Below are 24,095 nucleotides of genomic sequence, written 5' to 3'. Positions count from 1 at the left end.
AGCCACATCTAAAACTGATATCCAGATACTGAAAAATGTTTAATTGAATGTTAGTTTTGGCAGTATTTTCCCATAAATGTCTAAAGGGATCTATTTGGGTGTGCATCCTGCCTGCATCCCAGTTTTACAGCAGTTTGGGGCTCACACAGGCGGGCATCATCCATCTCTGCTCTGGTTTCCATGGAGCAGATTTCCAGCAGAATCTTCTTATGTACAGTTTAGTGGTGCCTTAACCTTGCGCCTTTCTTTTCCAATACTTATTAGTCAGATTTTTAATTTCACTTATAGTCACCTAAGCCCAAAGCAACTCCATTTAATTTCAGTGGAATTATCCTGGATTTACTCTGTGATAGTTTTGATCCAAACCTGATCTCTCTCTTTCTTTTTCCCTGGACAGACCTGGTTATATATTACACATTTAAAAATACTGGTCTGTCTCACAGAGAAGGTGTAATTCTTTGGCTCCAGGATTCCAGAGTTTTCATAATGTAAAAGTTGTAAAATTGTATCAGCATGGAAGATACGTCTTATGGATGAACATTGTTTTCCAGGTCATGAGATCTGAATAACGTTTTTTAAAAAAAATAGTAACAGAGAAAGGGAACAGCATTTTCCACTCTCTTCAGTCTACCAATCTGTTGCACAGAAAAGCTAAATTTCATATTGGTTCTGCTGAAGAGAATGATGCTATCAAAATTTCTGACACTGTAGCTGACAGCAGTGTCTTATGTCAGTCACCTGCTCAAATATTACTGGGTTTTACCAAATTCATTGGCATCCCTTTCTTCATCTGTTGCCTGGGAAACCAGTTCCTTATGGAAATAGTAATCCTTCCCAGAAGTGAGAGATTAGGAAAGGCAGAGGTAGGAGCAGACCATGTGCCAAATTAACTGTCCTGATCCAAGTTGCCTGGTCTACTTGTAACTCCCCAGCCATAGGAAGTATACTTGAAAGGGATGGAGGAAGAAAGCTGAATAATTGTGCATGTTGCTCAAGAGGCTTTAGAAGTTAATATAAGCATTAAAAGGAAGATTGAAATACAAATGTAGAAATTAATCTTACATATTATTTTTCTTGGAGCAGCTACTTATGTTGTTCTTATTTACGCAGAAATAACTGTCTGGAATTAATGTTTGTTAAATGGCAAAAGCACTTCTTTATTTGATATTGTTCTGACTTTCACCTCTAACTTTTATTTTAGCTCTTTACTGTGCCTGTCTTTGACAGGATGACATATTAATGGTTTGTGTCAAATATATATGATTTGACTTTCTCAGAAAGAGGTTTTCCAGTATTTCATTTTCCATTCATCACTTTTAAGGGAAGAAAACCACTGATGGGGGCACCACAGCTGATTTTGGGTGTTTGCTCTCTTACTTCCTATTTTTATTGTCACTTGTTTACTCATTTGTTAGCTAATTTGAGAAACTAAGAGTAACATTCTTGACATCACATTGTCTAAGCACATTTTGTCAAGATTTGTTACACCATGAAGTAATCAAAATGGTAGCCATAAAAAGAAATCAACTCAGTTTCACAGATCATATTTTACAGACTATTGTCAATCACTGCTGAGAATAACTTGATTAAAAATATAGACTACCAGGTAGCACATGGCTTTTGACAAAAGTCTTCAGGAGGAGCTTTTCAGGGATCTCATTATGAATCTGGAAACCAATATCCAGCATAACCTATTTGCTGGAATTTGACAAAATGGCTGTTTTAAAAGCAAACCATTTAGGGGAAAGTGGAGAACCTGCTAGAAGGATGATTAGTAATCAGTTAGTGCTCATTCCCCTAGGTCTGGCTATGCAATGAAGGAAGTCTTGAAGTCCTTTGTCCTTTGTTCATTTACAAAATTACTGCAGTAAGTGTATCATGACACGATAGTGCCCCAAATCCTGGCAACTACATTTGTGCATGCCTATGCAGATATTAACATACTCAGAACCTGAACTGAACTTCCCCAAATTGGGTTCTTCCTGCAGTCATAGTAATGTTAAATTAATTGGTTATAACACCCCTTAGTTTCATCTGTGAAGGAAGGAGGGGCCAGGCTAGAGGTGAACAGGGACAATGGAGGGAGCACCAACCCTTCCATTTCCATTGCTTGGTTGAACAAATGCTCTTGACTACAAACTGTTAAGAAATGACAGCTCAAGTCTCCTTGGCTATGTGCATCCTGGAAACAGGCAAGATGAAACTACAGTACACAGAAGGAATGACTACAGTTACAACTCAACTTGCTGGCAAGGATTTTGCTACTGCAGCTGGGCTATATAACAAGAGGTTTTGTACTTTTTTCCTTCATAGTTTGACTTTCCCACCTGCACCTAAAATAAAACTTGGCAACACAGAGAAAGCCAGTTAATTACCTCATCACCACTTATACTTCACTGCTGTTACTGCTGGTTGTGGTTTTGCTCCCATGTTTTCAGAAGATCAGTTGCCAGCTGCGAGATGTGCTGCCAGGCAAACTTGATGTGGGTGGATTCCACTGTGCGGGAACAAATAGCAAAACGTAGCACAAACTTCTCTCGCAGGTGGCACGGGACCAGATGGATCTTCTTGGCATCATTTATGCCTTTAAGAAGTGCCTCGTTTAGTTCATTTGAGCCCTGAAATCATTGTAATTCAATGGATATAGCAATAAATTTCAGAAACAAGTCTGTTAAACGTAAATCCCACCAAGCAGTCAAGCCCAAGTAGCACGAGTAACAAGCAGCCACTTTCTCATCTCTCAGTGGTTTGCCATCAAAGGATCACAAAAGGATGATGATGTAAGAGAGAAGTTTTGAGCCACGAAGAGATTTAGGGATTACCTTCAGTTTAGAAGCAGTGTTCACACTGGGGCATTTGTGATAGCTGACTGCCTTTTTGTCACCTAAGGTTGTGAGCTATGGTAAAAGCATTCATTATTGTATCCTTGTTACTACACTCTTCTTGGATGTAATCAAACAAGCACAGGAGCAAGTTTTGCAATAAACTATACTAAGTTTCCTCACTTAAGCATGGCGGCTGTGAGAGATTCTTTTGAATATGAAATCTTACCCTTAATTAAACAATTTTTAAGGTAATATATCCCTGGCATAAATAAGTTTCATATTATCAGTGGAAACCCTAAAAAAGTATTTTCCTCAAGTTCTATAGGAGTTATCCACCAAGTGTCTTAGTTCTTGTGCAACCTTTACCCTCTATTACACTGGTGGTAACACACAATTGCAAGAGATTCTGCATTTTTACCACAGTGTCCCCTTACTGAGCACTGACTGTGGAAGAAGAGTCACAAATGGACAAATCCATCTGCTCAGCAGCACGTGTGTTACTGTGGCAGCATTGGTCTTCTTGAAGACATCCTGACCAGAAAATACCTTCTCTCAAATCTGGGCAATTTTGACTTTCCTGCTTAGCCTTTTCCATATAAAACCAAAGTATAAGGCAGACAGTTTCCCATTGGAAGCAAGGATAAATGTATCATTCTCACATTTTTAGAACACATTAAGAATTAAGAGTTGATCCCAAGTCAAAACCTTGTTCTGTCTTAGCCCAAGTTGTTACAAATTTGGTGCAACGTCCTAAAATTCATGGCTTAGCCTTACTCTTCTAGGAGATAATTGTGACTGAAACGCTCCTGACTAAGAAAATGGACCAGCTTTGGTGTTTTGCAAGTCCCCACCTATTACAGATCAGTCACTGGTGACAATGATGTCGTGCTTTCTTATCAAAGGCAATGCATTATTAAAATGACAATCCTTGCCTTTAATATCAAATGCACAGCATTGACTTTCAGGCAATACAAGCAGTTATATGATGTTAAGTTGGCAGGGGTGAAGGGAGGAAGGAGAAAGATCCATTTATCTTTCTTCTGTTCTACTCTCACAGCTCCACCTTAGGGCTGCTGTGACACTCGGGTGTCACGTCAAATTGAAGTTGGTAGTGACTAATCCTCTCCCAGAGCTTTGAGAAGGCAGCTTTGATTGAGTCTGTGAGCTTCAATAAGACAGCATTCTCACCCCCTTGGAGAAATTACTAGCTTGACTTGTATTCATCTGCAGTCATGACAAGGGAGGCCTAAAACTAACCCTTTGGCATGACATATTTGATGAAATAATTATAATATGAAAGTCATAGGTAATTAATCCATTTGCTCAACAATGTGAAAGGCAAAAAAAAGTTACAGCTAAGTAAAAAAATTAAAAAGAGCTTCTCAATAACAAAGGAAATAAGAAAAAATATTTCATACTGTTTATTTCAGCTATGCAGCATATTGCAGCTATGCAGCACTATGCTCAAGCCCCCTGACCCTTACTCCTATTATAAATACATAAAATTTACAAATATCCTGCTTCCAAGATGTATTTTAATACAAATTATAAAAATGACAGAAAGATTTTTAAAGGAGTGATATAAAAAGCAAATAAAGCTGTTAAAATAGCTATAAAAACCTCCTAATTTGAAAGCTTGCTAGTGTTTTTGTTTTTGTTTTTTTTTTTTTTTTTTTTTGTTTTTTTGTTTTTTTTTTTTTTTTTTTTTTTATCAGATAGGCAAGAAATTAAAACTCTGCTCTTTCAACACTGGTTTTCACTGGAATCAGGCCTTTGTTCTACAGCTAGTCCAAAGGTTTCTTAGCTAAAGATCCAGTATTTGCCTCCTACTGTAAAATTGCCTTTCCCTTTAGATGTGATTTCTTCCTCTGAATCATGAGGGACAGGAAAACAGATGTAGACGAGCTACTGGTCTGATCAAAAGCGACAATTCCTGTGTTTCTATGCTCTATTTCACCAGAACTGTTCCTTCAAAGTAAATGCAGAGCACTGACTAACAGCTGTGTCTGGAACTGCAAAACTAGTGTTTGCTTCATGTGAGAGAGCAGACAGCAACCAACATTTTGTTACTGAGCAATAAAAGCCACAGAATCTATCCCTCAATATGTTTTAAAAGTTCTTGTTAGGAAAGAGATTATATTTGTGTTTCCACTGAGTGAAAAAACTACATTCTATAATCTGTCTGATCCCCTAAACACAGAGTCTTTTAAAGTTTTATTTTAAACATTATAAATTCAAACAAAGCCATCTTCCTATTCCAGATGAATTCACCATTACTTTATTATTTACTGGTTAGATTCTTCAGCCATCAAACTCAAGTTGCATCAAACAGAAAACCTAAAAGCTCATTTAGGTATCATGTTAACTAGAAAACACTAGTGCTATTGTTATTGTTGCTTGGTGGTCAGATTCAGTCTCACAATCCAGTCCTTTGCAGAGGCTTTAGCTGCAAGCTTCTCTAAAAAATGACTTCTTTACCCAAACTGAGACACTGATCCCCTTTTAATATCTGATTAAAACAAATGAGCTCTCTCAAGTACTGCAGCTTTTATGCTCCAAGTGCAGAGTGAATTTTCTAGTTTCCGCTGGGCAAGGTCTCTGTGTCAACAAACTTGGCACTTTGAGAAATTTTGGGGAATAAAAGGCCAAACAGGGCAAAAGGATCATGTTCAGCAATAAAAAGCAGACCAGGGAATCTGTCCTCCTACGTAACCTGTTCTTGAATATATCTTACTTCAATTTTCCCAGTTTTACCATAGAATTTTATAGACGAAAAAACAGTCTTTAAAAACAATTTTAAAAGTGTTTAGTGCTCTGATTTTCATCTATGATAGTAATTTTTAATAAAATTGAATATTAAATATATACACATAAGATTAGGTTGGCAAGAAAAAAATAATACACGCTAACCATATTCAGAAGTCTAGGGAAATATACTAAAACAATCATATTTATCAAAGCTCATCACACATGGAAGGTAAGTCATTTTGTGTGACTAGTTAAAACATTTGTTTGCCTTGACTGTATATTTCCATACCTTAATGTGCTTTAATTTCTCTTAAGCTTTTGATTCAGTTTTAATAAAATTGTCTTAAGCTTTTTTCTTTCATCTGCTTTGTTCTAAACAAACTCATTTTACTTTCCTTTAAAAAAATAATCAAGGATATTAACTACAAAGACTGTATTTAATTGTAGATTATGGTGTTAATTACTATAAACCATGAGAGAAGAAACAGGAGATCTTAGCTGCCTTACCTTCAGCCGGAAGCAGACCAGTCCCAAGACAACCTCAGCACAGATCTCAAACCTTCCATCCTGAAGGACCAAGTGTTCAAATTGGTGCGCCAGTCTGATGTGCTGAGAAGAGAAAGGGATCTATACTGAATACATTTGATTCACCAAGAGAAAAGGTGCGCTGAAGTATTTTCCATGCCTTTGCTCTGTTCCTTCTGCTGATGTGTGATAATATTCACATATTGCCATCTGCTTGTGTTAACTTCCATCCCATTTATGACTCCCAGAGACCATATGGAGCCATTGCTGTATTCGTATCTCAGTCTGTCTTAGGCAGTGCTGGTCTGCTTCTTGAGACACTTCAGCACTATTTGATATGATACCACATTAAGAGTAAATAATTTTAATAATTCTCCTTTATGTTTTATACCACTGGTAGTTTTGCCTGGGAATAACTAAAGAATCCAAAAGTCATTAAGAGGGAAAGGGGGAAATGCACAGATATACAGGGAAAAAATTGTGGCAATTACAGTGAAAATTGAGCTGGAAAGATACACCTTTTAGAATAGTTCACTTAATATGAGAAATCTGTGAAGAAAGAGAGAACTTGCTCACTAGTCTGACATGGGTGCTCAGGTTCAGTTGGAAAAAAGGTATAATCAAGTGGCAGTATAATAAAGCAAATGGACAGCAAATCTCAGCAAACCTGTTGAGAAGTTTCTGAGGCAAGAAAGAATGGCACTGGGCGCCAAGCCAGAGCAATTATTTTGAAGCACATGAAACCAAATTTCAGATAAATACGAAAAATACCGAAAGACATACTAAAAACCAGCTGGGAAGTCTTAACATCAGTCAGTGGTACTTGCATACTCATACCATGTTTTGCTTTGCTTTCTTCCAAAGAGAAAATGAATTTAAAAGTACTTTCAAAAAACCAACCCACATCCTCATAAGGTACCTGCAGTACCTTATCCAGCACCCCTCCTACTGGCTATATCATTAGCTTATTCACTGTCCTAGAAAAAGCCAACCAACCAACCAACCGAAAAAGGTAAGACAACAACAGCAACCAGGCATTTGAATTACAGTTTGTCTTCATGCAATAGCCAGCCTATACCAAAAATTATCTGAAACATCTAAAAATCATGTTTAAAGATTCTTCAGCTTTTATATAGTTAGGATTGCAAATAATTTTATAAAAAATAAACAACTAAGCCCATGCTTTTGCACTTTGACTTTTTCTAAGTTCAAGGTCAGCTATTAAACAAAAATGAAACATATCACTTTGGGTCAAAGTTAAATGTGGAATGTTTCATCTCACAGGAACTTCTTCCAAAAGGACGAAGAAAAAAACAGAAACTACAGAAAAGAGAAAAAAAGCCAACACATTTTGCAATCTTAATCATAGCTTTCTGGTGGTTTTTTATTTCTTAAAATAGAGAAACATAGTTTAGATTGAATCAAAATATTTCTTCAAAACCTTCGTATTTGGCTTACTGGTACCCTACGCAACCAGACAGTTTTCCTGTTGTTACCACTTCCGCTCTGCTGTTGGCTACATCCATTTATCATCTCCCTCTAAAATTAGCCTGAAAGCTCTTTGAGTCAGGAATGAGACCAGTAAAATGCTCAATCCCTTCCAAGGCGTTTGAATGTTCCGCTAATACAAAGAGCATGAATTTACAGCTCTGAAATTCAACCAGAAGTATCTGCATACATACAGATATTTGTATGCATAATAAGTGTGTGAAAAACATATGTGAAATAGGCACAGGTGTTGTAAAGGTCTTTTACTGTCTCCTGCTATCCTCACATTCTACAGCTTTAACCAAACATGTTTTTTACACAGCTCCCCAAAATTCTGAACTGCATGTACCATGACTTGGAAATCAAAGGAATAAAACAAATCATGTTCAATGCGATAAGAATTTCACAGTGTCCAGCTGAATGTAATCACCAGCTGAACTTCATCAAAATTTATCTGGGTAAGAATTGAATAAAGCAAACATTTAAGATCTGGCTTACTTTGAGAAGTTTGTACAAGAAAATTCCAGACCTAAGACATGCATTTTATAGCAGGTACTTTTGTCCACTTTTTGAACTAAATGATTTTTCAGGATTTTGAAAGAAATAAAAGCAAGAGAAAATAGAAAAAAATTAGTTAAGTCACAAACCAAAATTCTAGAAGTATTTTGCATTCATGTCTGGATGCAAATACTTTTATCCATAGCAAGTTGTAACAAACAGCAATAATTGGTAAAGACACTGGGGGGCACCAAGCGTTTTAGGTTTTACTGAACTGGAAGGAGAGAAAGTGGAGATTTCACTGGAGTTTTATGTGTACAGCTTTGCCTAAATATAGTTACCCAAGGCCCTGCACCTTTGAACCATAAGCTATTATCCTGAATTGCTCTTACAAAGATTGCTGCAACAGTAAAGTTAAATATTATTAAGCCTGGAAGTTCAAGTTCTGTAGAACTGCAGGGCATTTAGGTGTCACACATGCCTCTCGAAGTCCAAAAGCTGTACTCACTCTGGATGTGAGCACGGCAATAACTCACAGGAGGACATGTGTGGCTTTAGTGCTTCGGCTTTTCAAGACAGGCATGTACACTGTGAAAATAAAGTCCTGTTTGAAAAACTGGAGGCACTGAAACTGAGGATAGGAAAGAAGAAGTAAAAGACTGACAGGCTGTTCTCAGTTTTCTGCTGAATGTGTACATACCAAGCCTGACCTAGGATATCTTAACCCTCCAAGTGCTTTTGATTTTGACATCTGTGTCAAGCTGTGTCCCTAATACCATTAACTTAAAGTCGGCATTCAAATATATTTAACTTTTCAAAATTATTTTATCTAGAGGTGTTATTTGATTTAACAAAAGTGTGGACATAAGAAAACCAACTCATATACTGTTTCTAAAACTACCCTTTGAGCAATCTCTTCATCAGGTGGGTTCTCAGAGTGGAATCATATGGACTGTGTTAGTGTCCTAAAGTATCTTGGTATATAGGAACAGAATAACAGCCCCAGTCTTTGCAGTGCAATTAAGCTGATTGAAAAAAGAGGCTTCTAAGGAATTGATATGTGTCACTATTATCTCAGGTAAATAACCATTGCTCTTCTGAAGAAGAGTGAGAAAAGAAACAAGGGATGAGATTAATTTGGTTATTCTGGATTAAGGGAAATGTCTTACATAATCAACAACAGGAGCAGTAACCTTGCAAGGCACTAAGACGTGGTCCCTTTTCTAAAAAAATCTGTATTTTTCTATGTATGTCTGTGAGTAAATAACTATAACAATGAATATAAATATGAATATAAATATAAGTAATATAAATGCTTCTGCATTGAAGTGTTCAAGCTGAATTTTAATTTTTAGGCAACACCTTCAAGAGCTAAAATAGCTTTTGATTGCAGGGAGCTTCTCTGAAGCATCAGAGTACACTCCTGTGTATATGCAGATAAGAGTCCTGGCCTAGTCTTGATCATTTCATACTTTTTCTCCTCTAAATTTCACTTCTTTGCCTGCCTTAACCTGCATCCCATTACACTGAAGGAAAATGCAGTCAGAAGAGTCTTCTTAACAGCCACATGGACTGTGCCACTCTCCAGTTCAAATACTATCTCTAGTATTGCTGTTCTTTACAGTTCCAGTTTCTTGGACTCTACTGTTAATTTTTAATGGCATCCTTTATCCTCAGTACACTGATTACTTCTGGTCCTAAGGAGGATTCAGCTGAGTCACAATGTTCATAGGGATTGCATACAAAAACACACTAACTCCTAAATTTCTCAAATTACTTCCGCGCTCTTTGAGAGGACTTGAACCAACAAAGGAATAACAGAGATGGGTCAAGCGGTTTGCAAATGGGCCATTTGGGTTTCACATTTATACAGACTCTGAGTGGTTGGCATCAATCGAGAAAACTGTTGTTGTTGGGTTTGCCCTCTTTTTCCATCTCCTCTGTGGCTTTGGGACTTACCTCCAAAATTTGTATTTGTCTCTCCCCACATCCTTCAAAGATGACTATCCTCCCTTTTACCACTGCTTTAAAACCTATACTTTGCAATAGATTAATATAACATGCTGTGTGTGAAAAGCGTGCATAACTGGAATGTTTAGAAAACAAAAAAGTTACTGTATCTAAATCCAAGTCACACATTCTCATCTCCTGGGAATATTTTAGTTCCTAAATGTCATCCTCAAGCAGATGCCAAGTTACAGTGGTTATCCAGCAATTTTGATGTCGATCTTAAGGCTGCAAACACAACAAACATCTTTTCCTTAAAATATACCAATAAAAGATGGGGGGAAATAATTTTTGTGACAGATTACATCAAGAAAAAAAAAGGTTGTGAAGAGATAGCTACAGATGTCTTTGGTCTTCCACACAGAAACTTGCTATCACATGACAAATAGGGTGGGTTCTTAGGGATCTACAGTGGGTTTTTTTTCCCTCTAAACCATGCCAGAAGCTCATCACTACTGAAAATCTCAAATCCCTTTGTACATAACAGCAGGCTGCACAAAACAAGCCTAACTAGAAATCTATAAACACTGCACAGATCTTCCTAGAGTTTTCCATGACTTAGGAACAAACATAGGCATCTCCTTCCCCAGATTCCAGCCCAAGGTGCTGCTTCAAACCTCTACTCTTCTGCCCAACTGTGTTAGCCTTGCCTCAGGGCAACTCCTTATTAACTCAAGAGAGACCATTTCTTCCTGCTTCCCCAGCTTCAGCCCCTGTGCTCTCCGCTGGAAGGTTGCAATACCTGCCTCTGCCACTGTTCCTAGGTCTCTTCTCATTCTATGTCCACTCCATCATCCCCTCGAATGCATCTCCAAATCATCCTATGCAGCTTCAGAAACAATTCTGGCACCTGCAGGGCTTCCCTTAAAACCCAGTTAAAAGTCCCAAGTACACAGGAGACAGTTCCAGCCTGGGACTGCCTTGGCCAGCCATGGGAATAAAAAAACTGTTATTTGCAAGATGCTACAGCATGTTTAAAAGAAAGCAGCTTCTCAAAACCAGGCATGAGGATGAACAATGTTAGAGCTCAGCTAATAACCGAAGCTAAATTCCAAATTATTTTTCAGTTGGAAACTTGTCAATAGGTTTGAAATTTTAAACCAATGTCAGGCTGGTTTAGATACTTCATTACTGCTCTACCAGAAGAAAGGTCCTCTCAATTTACCTGGAGCCCATGATAATTCCTGAGAAGACAGGCAAAAGTACAAGATTAGAAATTCATTTTTGATGTTTATTTGGCAGCTAGTGACATAATTTTATCAATGTATCTGAAAACTCACAAGAGATACCTTAAATTCTGCTAGAGCAGGGAGCAAATGAAATACAATTATTTCTTGAAATTTAAGTTCAACAGAGGCTTGCTGGAGATAGAAATTACTTTTTTTTTTTAGATGCTTTGGAACCCACTGAACCAGAATTCATTATTCATTAAGGGTAGGTAAAGAAGTATGAGGAGAAATTAATTTAATGGTTCCAATTTGAAGATCTATACAGTGAGAAAAAAACTTCATCTAATTATCCCTCTTGTCTTTTCATAACTTATTTTTATATCTATACTGAAGAACAATTTAGTCCTTAGAAATACAAATCAAATGCACTCATTTCAACAAGCCCTTGGAAATCTTAGCTGTCTGAATTACCTTTACAAATGAGGAAACATACAAAGGTTTTGCTTTGGAGTCAGTATCTTTAAGAAAAGATTCATTTGCCTAGCCTTCCTGAACTGTGCTGTCACAGAAAATATCAAAGCTTGGTCCTGAGTTATGATTCTATGAAGATGAGCATCTTTTAGCAGGACAGTCAGGGAAATATGTGGGAGACAGGCAAAGAGGGAATTTTTTGAATGGAAATACCGGCCTGTGGAAACCAGCCTGACAAAAGGCCATGCAATTGATAGGAGTCTTCCAAGGCTTTACTTAGGAATTCTTCTGTTTAGTACCAAAATTGAAAGGAATGTGTATCTGCAAGGAATTTGGTATGCTAGGCTAGCCCTTAGCTAATGGATATTTTTGTAAATATTTAGAGCCAAGTCATGGATCTCATGTCACTAGAGGTTTCCCTGAACTTCATAAAGATGAAAGGTATGCTTGAATTTGACTTTACTGCTCCAGAGGAAGTATATATAAAATTTATCAGGCACCACATGTGTTTTCAAGTGATTAAAACCCCCTCCTTTTTCATCAAGAATAAACCTAGTATTTATAACACTATTAACAAACTGTAAATTGTACACATTCTTTTTTTAACAAAAATATATTTTAAACAGGAAAAAAAAGCAACAGCAGAGGTAGACATGCCAAATAAGTCACTGTATCCCTTAATGATAATCTAAACATACTATCAATTCATGCACATTAATAAAATAAAGAAGCAATGAATATCTATGTGTCTCCACAATAAAACCATGGATGTGCTCTGACTTAATTTGAGAGGGAACTGTGGTACCATACTGTAGAAATTCCAAATTTCTAGACTCTTCTTTCCTAAAGATGAGCACAAAATGAATAGCACCTTTGATCCGGCCATGATATGAAATTGTGACCTTACATGGGGCAAACGAGCAGCAGCCGTGTTGAACTGAGCTGCCTCAAGCTGTTTCCTGTGCTTTCTGAGTGTGCAGAACTCATGGAGAGCAGACAGGCAGCCAGCTCATTTTCCCTTGCCGTCCCCACAGGGTACCCAAGAAGGCCATTCCCAGTCACCTTGCGGATGTGCTCCTGCAGCCCCTTGACCCCGTACATCCTCAGCACGAACCAGAGCTTCAGGGAGCGGAACCTCCTGCCCAGGGGGATTTGCCAGTGCTGCAACCCAGAGAGAAGAGTCCGTGTCAGAGATCGCCACTGAATGACACAGCAGGAAGTACGCTCTGCCATGGCTCTGAAGTGAACCACACTGCCACATCCTGTGGGCAGTTCTAGAGGTGGATCAAATAATAGAAAAAAAATCTATTCCTGGTTTATCAATCCCTGTTTATTAATACCATTTAATACTCAAAATTTTCAAATTAAAATTGGCAAAGGAGGTTGGAGTCAGAATGGAAGGGTCACGAGGCAAATCAAATTTTCTTTGTGCATCCTGAATTCTCCTCAAAGGCTTTAGAAAAACAAGTCTCTGAGAAACTCATGTACCTTGGCTAGATTAAAGTTGTGGGGCTAACATCTCCAAAGACAGGCATGTTTTCCATTTCAAAACAACAGTGTTTCCATGGTAAAAGATTAAAATAGAGATGCTTTTAATTTTTTTTAAATTGTGTTATTCACTATGTTAAAGAAAAAAAAAAACCAACCAAACCCACAACTTTAGGAAATTTCTTTCTACTGTCTAAATCTAAAGATATTGCACATGCAAGACAATATCTGCCTTTAAACCATTTTTTTTTCAGAAAACAAAAAACCAAATTTCTGTTTGAGCAATGTTAAAAATTTAAGCGAGCTGCATCCTTCTTGTAAAGAAACATAAAGTTTGGAAGTTTGTGATAGTAATGGAAAATAAAGTCCTAAAAATACCAGTACATACAAGTAATAAGATTAATTATTACATCAGTACTGTACTTACACGATAATCTGTTACAAGACCTGGAAATTAAAGAAAAAAATGTTCATATTGCATCATCATCACAACAGCCAAAGACTTTAATCATTCTAATGTTATTGGAAAAGCTGTATCTTAGCTATCCTTTACATCTCCTACAAACTTCAGTATCATCAGTGTCAACATGACCACTAAATAGCTAGCTGGATACTTGGCAGCACGTTAAATGAAATTGCTTGTAATAACCTTTGTTCCTTAGCTAGTTAAAATAAGCCACTAACAAAGAATTTACAGAAGAAACGCTATTTTCATTTCTGTTATGCTGCAGTGCTATGGAGATGATGGATCAAATATTATGTTTATTTTCTTCTTGTAGGGAAAACAAGCAGTAGCTAAAACAATTATTATTGATTTTGATTTAAACAGTTTGCAGAATCCCTAGATTCACTTCATAACTCATCCTCTGCTGTGAAATGTCATCACCTTTACCCTAGTGAACTAGTAACACTTTAAAATAATCCACTTCTAAATACCTTTTCTACTCATACATATATTTGTTGCTAATACTTCAGGATGTCTAATAAATGACTGGAAAAATCAACTCAGAATTTGAACTGTTCCTGCTTGGAGAATAGTATTCTGCAATTTTTTAATGGTTTTTTTTATGGAGTGAAAGCCCCTTACACAGATGGACTAAGCCACAAAGCAGTCCAGGGAGGCAAGTAGAGGGCTTTATTAGATGTCCTTTATATAAGCACACAGGGTCAGGATTCACCTACCTTTTCTTTGAATCAAGGAATTAAACTGCTTTCACAGTAAACTTGAACACAGTCAGTTACTTGTGTTAAATCAGTGACAGAAATAAAACTGATGTAATATTTAATGCACTTCTTTAGGAAGCATCTGCTTAGCTTCCTTATTCTGATTTATTTCTCTGCAGTAGAGTGTAAGCTTCATAGGAGAGAATGAACTTGTATTCGTTGTGAAAATGCTAAGTACTTCTAGAATTGTTAGCTGGAAGGTAGAATTGTAGCTTCTGAATTTGACCAGTATATGCCATTTACATAATTTTCAGCCTTTATGTTTTCTAGGGGAAAAAAAAACCAACAAAACCCAACAAATCTGCTTCCTGTGTTACAAGCTCTCTTGCCAATGTTCTCTCATTTGCAGCCAAAACATAGGAAAAAACATGGTCCTCCTTTCTCTGTAACAGGTGGCCATTAAGTTCTTTAACCTGTTACTATGCTGGTTTCCAGGTGGTAAAAAACCCCAAACCCACAAAAAAACCAACAATCATTAACCTGTTCTGGACTTCAGGAAATGAATGTGGTTGTCTCTGCTTGGTAACGAGGTAAATTGATACTATTCATATTCTTCTGCATTGTAGCAGTCATTTCTGTTTGATAGCTGCAAGACTGGTAGCAAAGAGTGTAAAGCAACTGGTGACAGATAAATAATCCTACGCTCCTGTAAGGGGCTATGTCTAATGATCCACAACAACGCCTTTCACAAGCTGTGAAGCAGAATGTAATCAATGATTAGTGCTTGATTCCTTGATTACAAGCCTCAGCCTTACATCTGTATTTAACCAGGAGGAATTGCATTGTGGGAGTGTACATGGTGTTCACAATGGAGTATAAAGCTGCATTCTTCTAACACTGCCATGAGGATCTGACCTATATCCTGGGTTGCCAGGCAAGCTAGTATAATCTTCCTGGTGTGATGATGCAAATCACCTAAAATTATAATTAATGAGAAAATAAAGACTCTCCCCTTGGGGACACACATAATTGCCATATGGTTATTAAGAGTAATTGCTCACAGATAGAGATATTTTTCTGCTCATTTAAACTCTTGAGTGAGAGATGAGCAAATTCAGAAATACTACTTCATTTACTTAGAAAACCAGGACAGGAATTCTCCTGTCCTGGATAGACCTGAGAATACTGAGAATTCAAGACCCTCTATTCGGCAAGTTGTTTTTCCAGGAGTGCTCACATCCCATAAATCACACATGGGTCAATGGGGACTGCAGCACCTTCATGCAGCAAATTTGATGGTGTTTATTGAAGGAGTAAGTGTGGCTGGGAAGTTTAACCAGAGGCATTTGCATTTGAAGTGTTGTCTAACTCCTTGGGAAATTGATATCAAATGGGAATGGAGCATACAAAAAATTAGCATTCCTAGACTGCTAGTAATCAGCTGATCTCCTTGAAATCATTATGTTAGATCACATAGCATGTTATAACCCTTGTGAAGGCAAGATGAAGGCTAAAAAACTCTTTCTCCAGCTGGGGTGATAATGTTTTCAGGTCAACTAGGTGGCCTTACAGAAACTTCCTGTTTTTAAGAAAAAAATTGGTTTTCTTCAGGTGTTACTTAACCCAGGTAAGACCAAAAGTTTTTGTATCAGCACTATCAGTTGTTCCAAGAACATATTTTCATTTTAGTTAAGGCTAGAATTCTTTTTCTCGAGGATAAATATTTTTAATGTATGCTAAGTAAAAGCTAGTGCCTTAAATGGATTTACTGTAATTTGTATATTCCATTAGAAAAGGCTAAAAAAAGTTTTTTTTTTTTTCTTAAGAATGCAAGCTTTTAGAGGGTGAACATCAGCTCCAGAATTACTGCATGTTCTTGTTTACTGCACTGTTCTATGGTTGCATTCCTTGGAAATGAAGGAAAGGAATAAAATACAAGGTTTATGGCAGTTCAGGATAAAGGCACACGAATCCATTTTTCCTAGGGCTTTTTAGTGAATAGTGGAATTCTAGATGATATTAATTTAAATGTCAATGAGTGCAGAGCCATAACACGATACACTTCTGAACACAGATCAGCACCAGCAATTCCAGGAAAATTATGAGGTTGAGTATATGGTAAGACCTTCTACAGATGCTTCACACTCTTCAGAAAGTTATGAGGGAACTTCCACCACATGTTGACACTGCACTGCTGTAACCTTCTTCACAATTATTCAGTTAATAACCAGATGTGTAAAAATGGGCTTCAGGAGGGCAAATATCACTCTGCAGTTGCCAGGTATGTGCAAGGACCAGCACTAATCCATTAAGGAGCTTTGTACAGAGCCTGAGATTAAGTTCTTTGTGAGCATTTTGTGAAGAGCTTTCATGAGCATTTTGTACAAGAGAGATAGTCCACTCTTACTGCCTTTCTCCAAAGCCAGTGTAAGAGCATGAGGACCACAGCATAATGTCCCAGAAAGCCCTCACTCAAAAGCAGAGCACAGACAGCACAGTTCACCCCCTCTTTGTAGTTTCAGGGATTGTTTACTCCTCACATGGGTTTCTGAAAAAATTGAAGCTTTCCTGAATAACTAAGAAAAAAGTCACAGACCTCAGAAACTCTAAAACTAATTCAGATCCTGAAATCATTTGGGAGAAAGATGTATTAGGGAAGACAGGCTAAGGGACTTGTTACACAACACCCAATAATATGTTTATCTGACAGCCAAAAGATAATAAGAATTTGCTCAACACTCCTGCTATCAATCAGTGGGCAGTCTGAAACTGGGGAAATCCCAATATAAAAGTAGTAATGCATAATGCTTTATGAAATTACTTTCCTTGTATTGCTTTTAACTAACTAAAATCTCACTAGACATGTATTTGCATTTTAATGAGCTTAGTTCCCTAGAGTGCTCAGAAAATGGAAACAGCCTCCTAAACAACTTGGGTAGTTTAAGAATTGCTGTTTCCATCTTAAGTTCTTTTTTTCCCATTAAATATCAAAGTGCAAACAAAATAATAATAATCTCATTTAATTATAAAATTACCAGACTCCTGATGGTGATGCTGCAGGTAAAGAGGTTCTAATTTAAAGGCACTTATTAAATCTGATCTTTTTTTCACCCTGTATAAAAAAAAAGAAAGAAATCAAATTGAGAAATTTAAGAATAAAGAGTTAAGGGATTAAATTTCTAGAAGAAGTGAAGTCAAATTGAATGTGTTTAAACTGGCATATTTCCTTAGCACAGCCTGTGCCATTTTCAGTGCTTTTTCACAGCCATATCAGTACTGTACTTACAAGTAGTTAAGTGTAAGGCTCAGCAGGAACGGGCAGCATGACTGCACGACTGCATATTTAAAAACAGACAAGAAACAGACATGGAGGATCTTTTTATGGTGATAGACACTCACACCAGAATGTGAGACTAGCTGAAGCAATGTTAATGTTTGCAGTCAACAGAAGTTGTCTTGAAATTACTGCAGTACAAAGCTGCGTGGGAAGAGCTGTTGCTTCCTAAACATCGTGCGCAGAGCCACGCTGAGGCTTTGGGGGTGCTGGCCACTATCTCTCCCTGCTGCCGTGGAAGCAGCAGCAGCAGCCACTGGAAGGGACAAGTTCCCAGTCCTGACTCAGACTCCCCTCTCGTACCACCCTGCCATTAGCTGGATCCACTATACAATTCCTGACAGACATGCTACAGCACAATGTTGCACTGAGAAGCATTAACTTAGTATTGCCAGCTAGGCTGGCATGACTGGACTGAGGTTCAAAAGCCAGCGTGTCCCTTTTAGAGAGAATAAACCGTGTTTTGCCAGTGATTAATAACAAGATTTTTCTGGTTCATGCTTCATGCTGAGTAAGACTGACTCACCTCCACAAATGTTGGGGTTTATAGAGGCAGAAGAAGAAGAAACCATAAATCAAAAAGGGAAAGACTGCTATATCATTATATTATGCCTATAAATATACTACAAAGTAAACAAAAATTACATCAACAGAGGGATACTCTAAATGACAAAAATCCAAACCTTTTTTCTGTGTTTTAATGGTTTAATGTAGAATTTTTAAATTTCTAAGCAAAAATCTAATTTCCAATATTTTAGTGTGTATGTATGAATGTACAGGCCAGTACATACTCCCACTCTCCTTCACATCTAGGCTGTGGTCATAAAACATCTTATTCAAACAAACAAAAAGCCTTCCTCTCACTAATAGTCAGGGAAGTACCAAGGTCAACAGCTAAGTATTTGCCTTCAGGTATGGGAAACACATAGCTGATAATAAGTAAACTTATGTACATGAAAAATAGCAACAGATTTTCAAATAAAATAAAAATAACCTAATTATTGCTAGAAATGTCCTGTGGACAAAAGGAAGAAGACAATAACTGAAAATGGGTTTAATTAAGAGAAATATTTTTTAAAAATTCTAGGTTGTTTCACTGCAGTTTATTTGAAATATTTGATTACTTTGATATATTCCTGTTTCAGTAGCTCATTCTTTATGTAGCTAATCCAAGTTACAAGCAATGTCTTTAGATGTTTTGTAAGTGTTTAATTTCTTCCCCTGTAAGATGCTGCATTAAACAATGGAACAAGTAAATATTCTGCAGTAATATCTAGCTTAGAAGATACAAAAATGACATGGAAGTTTCTGTAGGCAGGGCATGCAGGAAGGGTGCTGCTGCATTCTGCCAATAGGTCCACACCTCTGGCAAGTCCTAAGTGCTCAGGAGGTCCACACCAGTGTGCTCAGTGCTCAAGGTCTCTGCCATAAGGGCCCCCACCTCAGAGCCAAACCCAGTGTGTCGATTGAGGCAGCCCCTGAGAAGTCTGATGCTGCCACTCAGATAGAACTGGTAAGGAAGGAGATGCCAGTAGAGCTGGTAGCTTGCAATGGATATCCAGTGATGCCTTAAGTTCTGGCTTTCATATTTTTTAGATTCTGTACTGTCTTAGTGTATGATCTGAACTTCATAGAAAGTGTTAGCAAGTTCTCTTCACAGGGTAGCTAGACAAAACAATCCTTCTCCAGCTTGAGAACCAAGGACAGCTGTTAAAGCCTCAGGCCCAAAAGCATAAACAACGGTGAATTGAAGAGAGCAAACTGAGAGGATGGGACTTCATAACCAGAAGCTGTAATTGGACAATTAACCCCACTATGTAAATGGACCAAAACTTATAGAAGTGTGAAGACTCGTGATCAGGCATCCATCTTGCATCTATCTTGGGTCCATCTTGGCTATAGCCATGGCTGGGCTCTTGTGCTGCCCAAGGTGTATCCTGTGAAGGCCTTTCAATAAATACCTACTTTATTCCTTTAACTCTGTCTAGCCTCTGTTCCAGATCAGCCTCTCTGGCATCACCAGATACTTCTGGAGAAAAGGCTGGTACCTGTACAAGGTGTGCACAGGTGGCTGACCTGTTGTCAGATGGCTGCATTATAAGACACAGATAAAAGGCTGTGTGGTAGTAGAGGGACTGAAACGGAGGTATGTGGCTCCATACACCTACAGTAGTTAACTTAGCTTGAGACACCTTGGACTCTGGTGACCAAAAGAAACAGGGCTCCAACCTCCACCCTCCAACATTCAGACCAAAATCAGGTATGATTCTTTAAAGGTTTTAGATGTCTGTGAGCAAGGAAAACAAGGAGAGCCTATATCAGGAGCCAAAAGTGGTTACTGTAAAAAGAAAAGTTGAGTGACTGTAGCAGGTGACTCTCTGTTAAAGAGGCTCTGAGGCACCCATCTACCAGCCTGAAAGATGAAAATCATAGGGCCAGATGATCTCCAGAAGTCCTTTCCAACCCTAACAAATCTGGTCCTGTGAATATGTATTTCACAAATTATACTGGTAAACTAGATTTTTTTTAAGGCTGGATGTTATGCTACTAGACCAAAACCTAGCTTAAGTAGCACAGATTCACATATTAAGTACTCATAAAGCAAAATGCATAAGAAAACTGCTGGTGAAATAAGTAATGAAAATCTGTGAGAAGTGACTTACTTGAATTGTACATCTGCAGCTTTTAACTGCCTCACTGTGTTTTGTGGATTTTTAATGACAGATAAAAAGTTGACCCCGTATTATGAACCAGCAGGAAAGTTTCACTTCAGTTTGTGTTCAAGTAGATTGTTCAAGTTTGTTCAGCTGAAGTCAAGAAGTGAAACACAACCTCATTTCAAGCAGTGTTCAAGACCAGGCTGGATGGGGCTTTGAGCAACTTGGGCTAGTGGAAGGTGTCCCTGCCCATGACAGTGGGGTTGGGAGTAGATGATCTTTAAGTTCCCTTTCAAGCCAAACTATTCTGTGTTCTATGCTCTACAGGTAAGTATTTCATGTAAGCACTTTCCTCCAGTTACTGAAACACTGTTCCCAATCAAAAGTTAACACTTAAACCCTGAAATGAGTAATAAAAGTCAAAAATATCAAGACTTTGAAAGATTATTATTTTCACTCTCTCCGAATGAAGAGGCTTCTTCCTATTTTATAATATTCCAGAATATCAATTAAACAAGTCAGGCAAAAATGACTCTAGTTTCAAGACAAAGTCTCTAAAGGACTCTAATATTTGAATATAGAAAATACACCCTTCTTGGACTGGCTGTATTAAATTCCTCTTTGTAGGAAACTGACTGCTGTTTTCTGTACATCAGGAAGTCTGAGAGTATTTTACAAAAGGTTTATAATAAAATTGTCTCCAAATCTTAAACTACATCAGTGCCACATATTGCACTGGGTAGTTACATAATTACATTACAGATCAAATGGATAAACTATTGTAATCAGCTTGCAGCGAAAAGAAATGCAAGTGTTTACTGGGGAAAGCACTGAGTCGTCGGGGTTATTTTGAAGTCTGCCCATCAATGGAACTCAGATTACTTTGGTTCTGAAATGGTGTTCAGTGTTTACTTTCCATTTTATCATAGTATCATGCTTAATACTTTTCATTGATCCTAAGAGGACGACCTATCCTTCACAGTAGCTTTTTCTTACCATCCTTCATCATTTATTATTACTTCTCACCTTGTCAGAGAGTGTTACAGTTGGTAAGACAGGTAAATTTTGGATGTGGGTCTTAGAATTAGCTGGACAATAGACTTGGCTTCAAGTCAAAGAGTTTAAGTATACATTTATTAAGTGAATAACCTCCATGCATAAATGCCTTCCTGAACTGAAGCCTGAGTGGCTACAGTTGTGAAACTTTTACTTTGAATAAGAAGACATTGCAACGTCTCTTCAGAGTCCCTGGGCTGGAATTTTCCTACCTACAAAAACAAGCACTTTGTGCAATGGCTTATCTAAAAAAACCCAAAAACCAAAAAACGTCCTACCCAACAAGAAACAAAATGCAGAAAAAATACTTTTGTAAGCCTAAACTCTAAGCTTTACTAGGAATAACCTAAAATCACCTGAGAAGGGAACTCACAGTGTGATTGTATATAACTTGTTTTACTGGAAAGCCAGGTAAGATCCCTTTAACATAGTTCCACAGGGTTTTTAAGGAAAGCAGAATTAATAAGAAACTAAATTGTTAGGGACTAGACCGTGGTTCTTAATTGTTCTACAAACATTAAAGAAAATGATAGTGTATTTTGTAATTTGCAAGTTTTTAACAATATCTCTGAGCGATGAGAAAAGGATGGGAGGAACTAGTGAAGGAGTTTGTTTCATCATCTTCCTACTTCCTTATATACAGCATGTTATGAGGTGCTGCACTACTGATGAATTAGTCAAAATGTAAGCCACCTAAGGAAAAACTCCAATGTATTGGAAGATTAAAATGCCTACATCAGCTGAAATAATAAAGTAAAAACCGTAATTTATTACCTGAAAATTAAAAGAGGGAAATTAAAAGAGCCAAAGTTTAACCAAAAGCAACTGAGTGATCATTGTCTTACATTTATTCCTCTTTTAAGTAAAGCGACCAGTTTCTGGATGATGTTTTGTAGTCTTCTTTTTTCACATTTGCAAATTTTGTTCTATTATAACTGAAATTAATGTTTTCATTTATTTTGATAAATAGTCTGCATTTGTTAAATAGCTGTTTTGATAATAAGTATCCTTAATTGTGATGCTGGTTATCATTTAGTTTGGGACAAAATAGGATCATCTACTATGGAATATTTTTAACAAACCCATGCTATTAGTACTGACATGACACTTTGCTTTCTTTTGAAGTATGTCTATGGGTTTCTATTTTGGCATCATTTAATATCAAAATGTCTCTGCTGTCATCTGGGAAAATTGAAAGTCAGTACAAAAATACATAAACAGGGCTTTTTAAAATCAGCTGCTTTTCATCAGCCAAATCTTAAAAATTTTTAGAAAGGCTTTAAAAGAACCAAACCAAAACAAATGTTATGGAAAAGGAAAAAAAACAAGCCCTGTTTAGCATGCTGTTCATTGCCTTGATATCCTTAAAATAGGGGGGTTTTATGTTTTAAACAGTCTCAAAACGGAGCATGTATAAATCTGCAGACTTCTTGGGACTTCTCTCTCTTTTTAGAACATAATACAGAGCTCAGACCTATTTTGAAATTTTATGTTTTTGAAACTTGGATTAAATGAAAGTTTGACTTCTGTAAATAATTTATAAGATTGAAAACTATGCAGTTCTCTTCATTTCAATTGAGAAATATTAAAAAAGTCTACTGCTAGAAAGGAAGACTAATATAACCTCATTTTTGTCTCTTGTAATGTTTCCCTTTACTGTAGTACTTACCACATTGCAGAGCAATCAAAATTCACTAGGAGCCATTTGTGAGGATTAAAGTTAAATGAATCTGCAAACTGAGAATGGATAAATAAAAACAGCATTACGAAAGAGAAAAGCTTCCATGTACTAATGATATAACTTTGTCAAACTGTCTGTGTATCTATCAATTAATTCCTGAATTAGGTCTTTATAAGGTTCATACTGATATCACTTTATTTAGTAACTATTGTAGTTAAATTTTCATTTATTTTGGGAGCAAAATTAACATTAGGTATGCAGTTAGGCTAGTGGTATCAACATTTTGAGCATTTGTTTGCAATTATACTTTCTTGATACATATGCTTTGGAAAAGTGTATTTCTTATTGTGATCCTAAATAAATAAATGAATGAATCTGCATACTCAGAAACATTCACTGGAGTTCACATCACATTCTCCAATAACAATTCCCCAACCTTTCTATTTCCAAGATACTAAACCAATACACACAAAATTCATATAGAGCAAGAAATTATACGTTATTCAGAATCTGCACATCATATTCCTTAAAAAAATTACAATTGACTAGGGAATATTTTTTCTTTTTATTACTTCTTTTTTTTTTCTGACGGTATTTTCTTTCAGTAGAAATTACTGTTTCATCTAAATCAAAATAAAAAAACCTAAAATAAGCACTTGCAATGAATACATATTTATACATATAAATATATATTTATTATATATATTTATACATATAAATACACATTTATACACCATTTATACACCATAAACCAGCCAGGCCTGGTTTACTTGTTTAGGTGGGGCATCAGAAGAAACCCAGGTGGGTAAGATGGGACACCATTTCGGAAAGGTTTCATCCAAGTTTTCTGTTTTAACAAAGGAAGAAGTCACCAGCCTTAAAAAGTGGGACGGGGACCTGGCAGCACCAAGGTCTGACTATTCCATATAGCACTTTTCTGTTCTCAATTGCTTCTCATAACCTTCCCTGTCACCTGTAAACAAT

The 24,095-nt window shown here is 37.0% G+C and overlaps 1 protein-coding gene across 1 annotated transcript in view; it reads right to left on the bottom strand.

The window, feature by feature from the left end:
• Positions 1-647: 647 nt before the first annotated feature.
• The window catches only part of DDC (dopa decarboxylase), a 53,003-nt gene continuing 29,555 nt past the window's right edge, over positions 648-24,095 (bottom strand). Inside the window, exons 9-14 of the mRNA XM_063419976.1 lie at positions 23,100-23,167; positions 17,419-17,495; positions 13,647-13,666; positions 12,794-12,892; positions 6,081-6,182; positions 648-2,618 (exon numbers count right to left, since the gene is read on the bottom strand). Coding sequence (XP_063276046.1) covers positions 2,403-2,618; positions 6,081-6,182; positions 12,794-12,892; positions 13,647-13,666; positions 17,419-17,495; positions 23,100-23,167 — 582 coding nt within the window. The 3' untranslated portion in view covers positions 648-2,402. The remainder of the gene's footprint in view (positions 2,619-6,080; positions 6,183-12,793; positions 12,893-13,646; positions 13,667-17,418; positions 17,496-23,099; positions 23,168-24,095) is intronic.

The sequence above is a fragment of the Prinia subflava genome, chromosome 1 (assembly GCF_021018805.1).
Source record: "Prinia subflava isolate CZ2003 ecotype Zambia chromosome 1, Cam_Psub_1.2, whole genome shotgun sequence".
Lineage (NCBI taxonomy): Eukaryota > Metazoa > Chordata > Aves > Passeriformes > Cisticolidae > Prinia > Prinia subflava.
The sequence above is the reverse complement of the archived record's forward strand: the minus strand, read 5'-3'. Positions and strand labels throughout refer to the sequence as shown.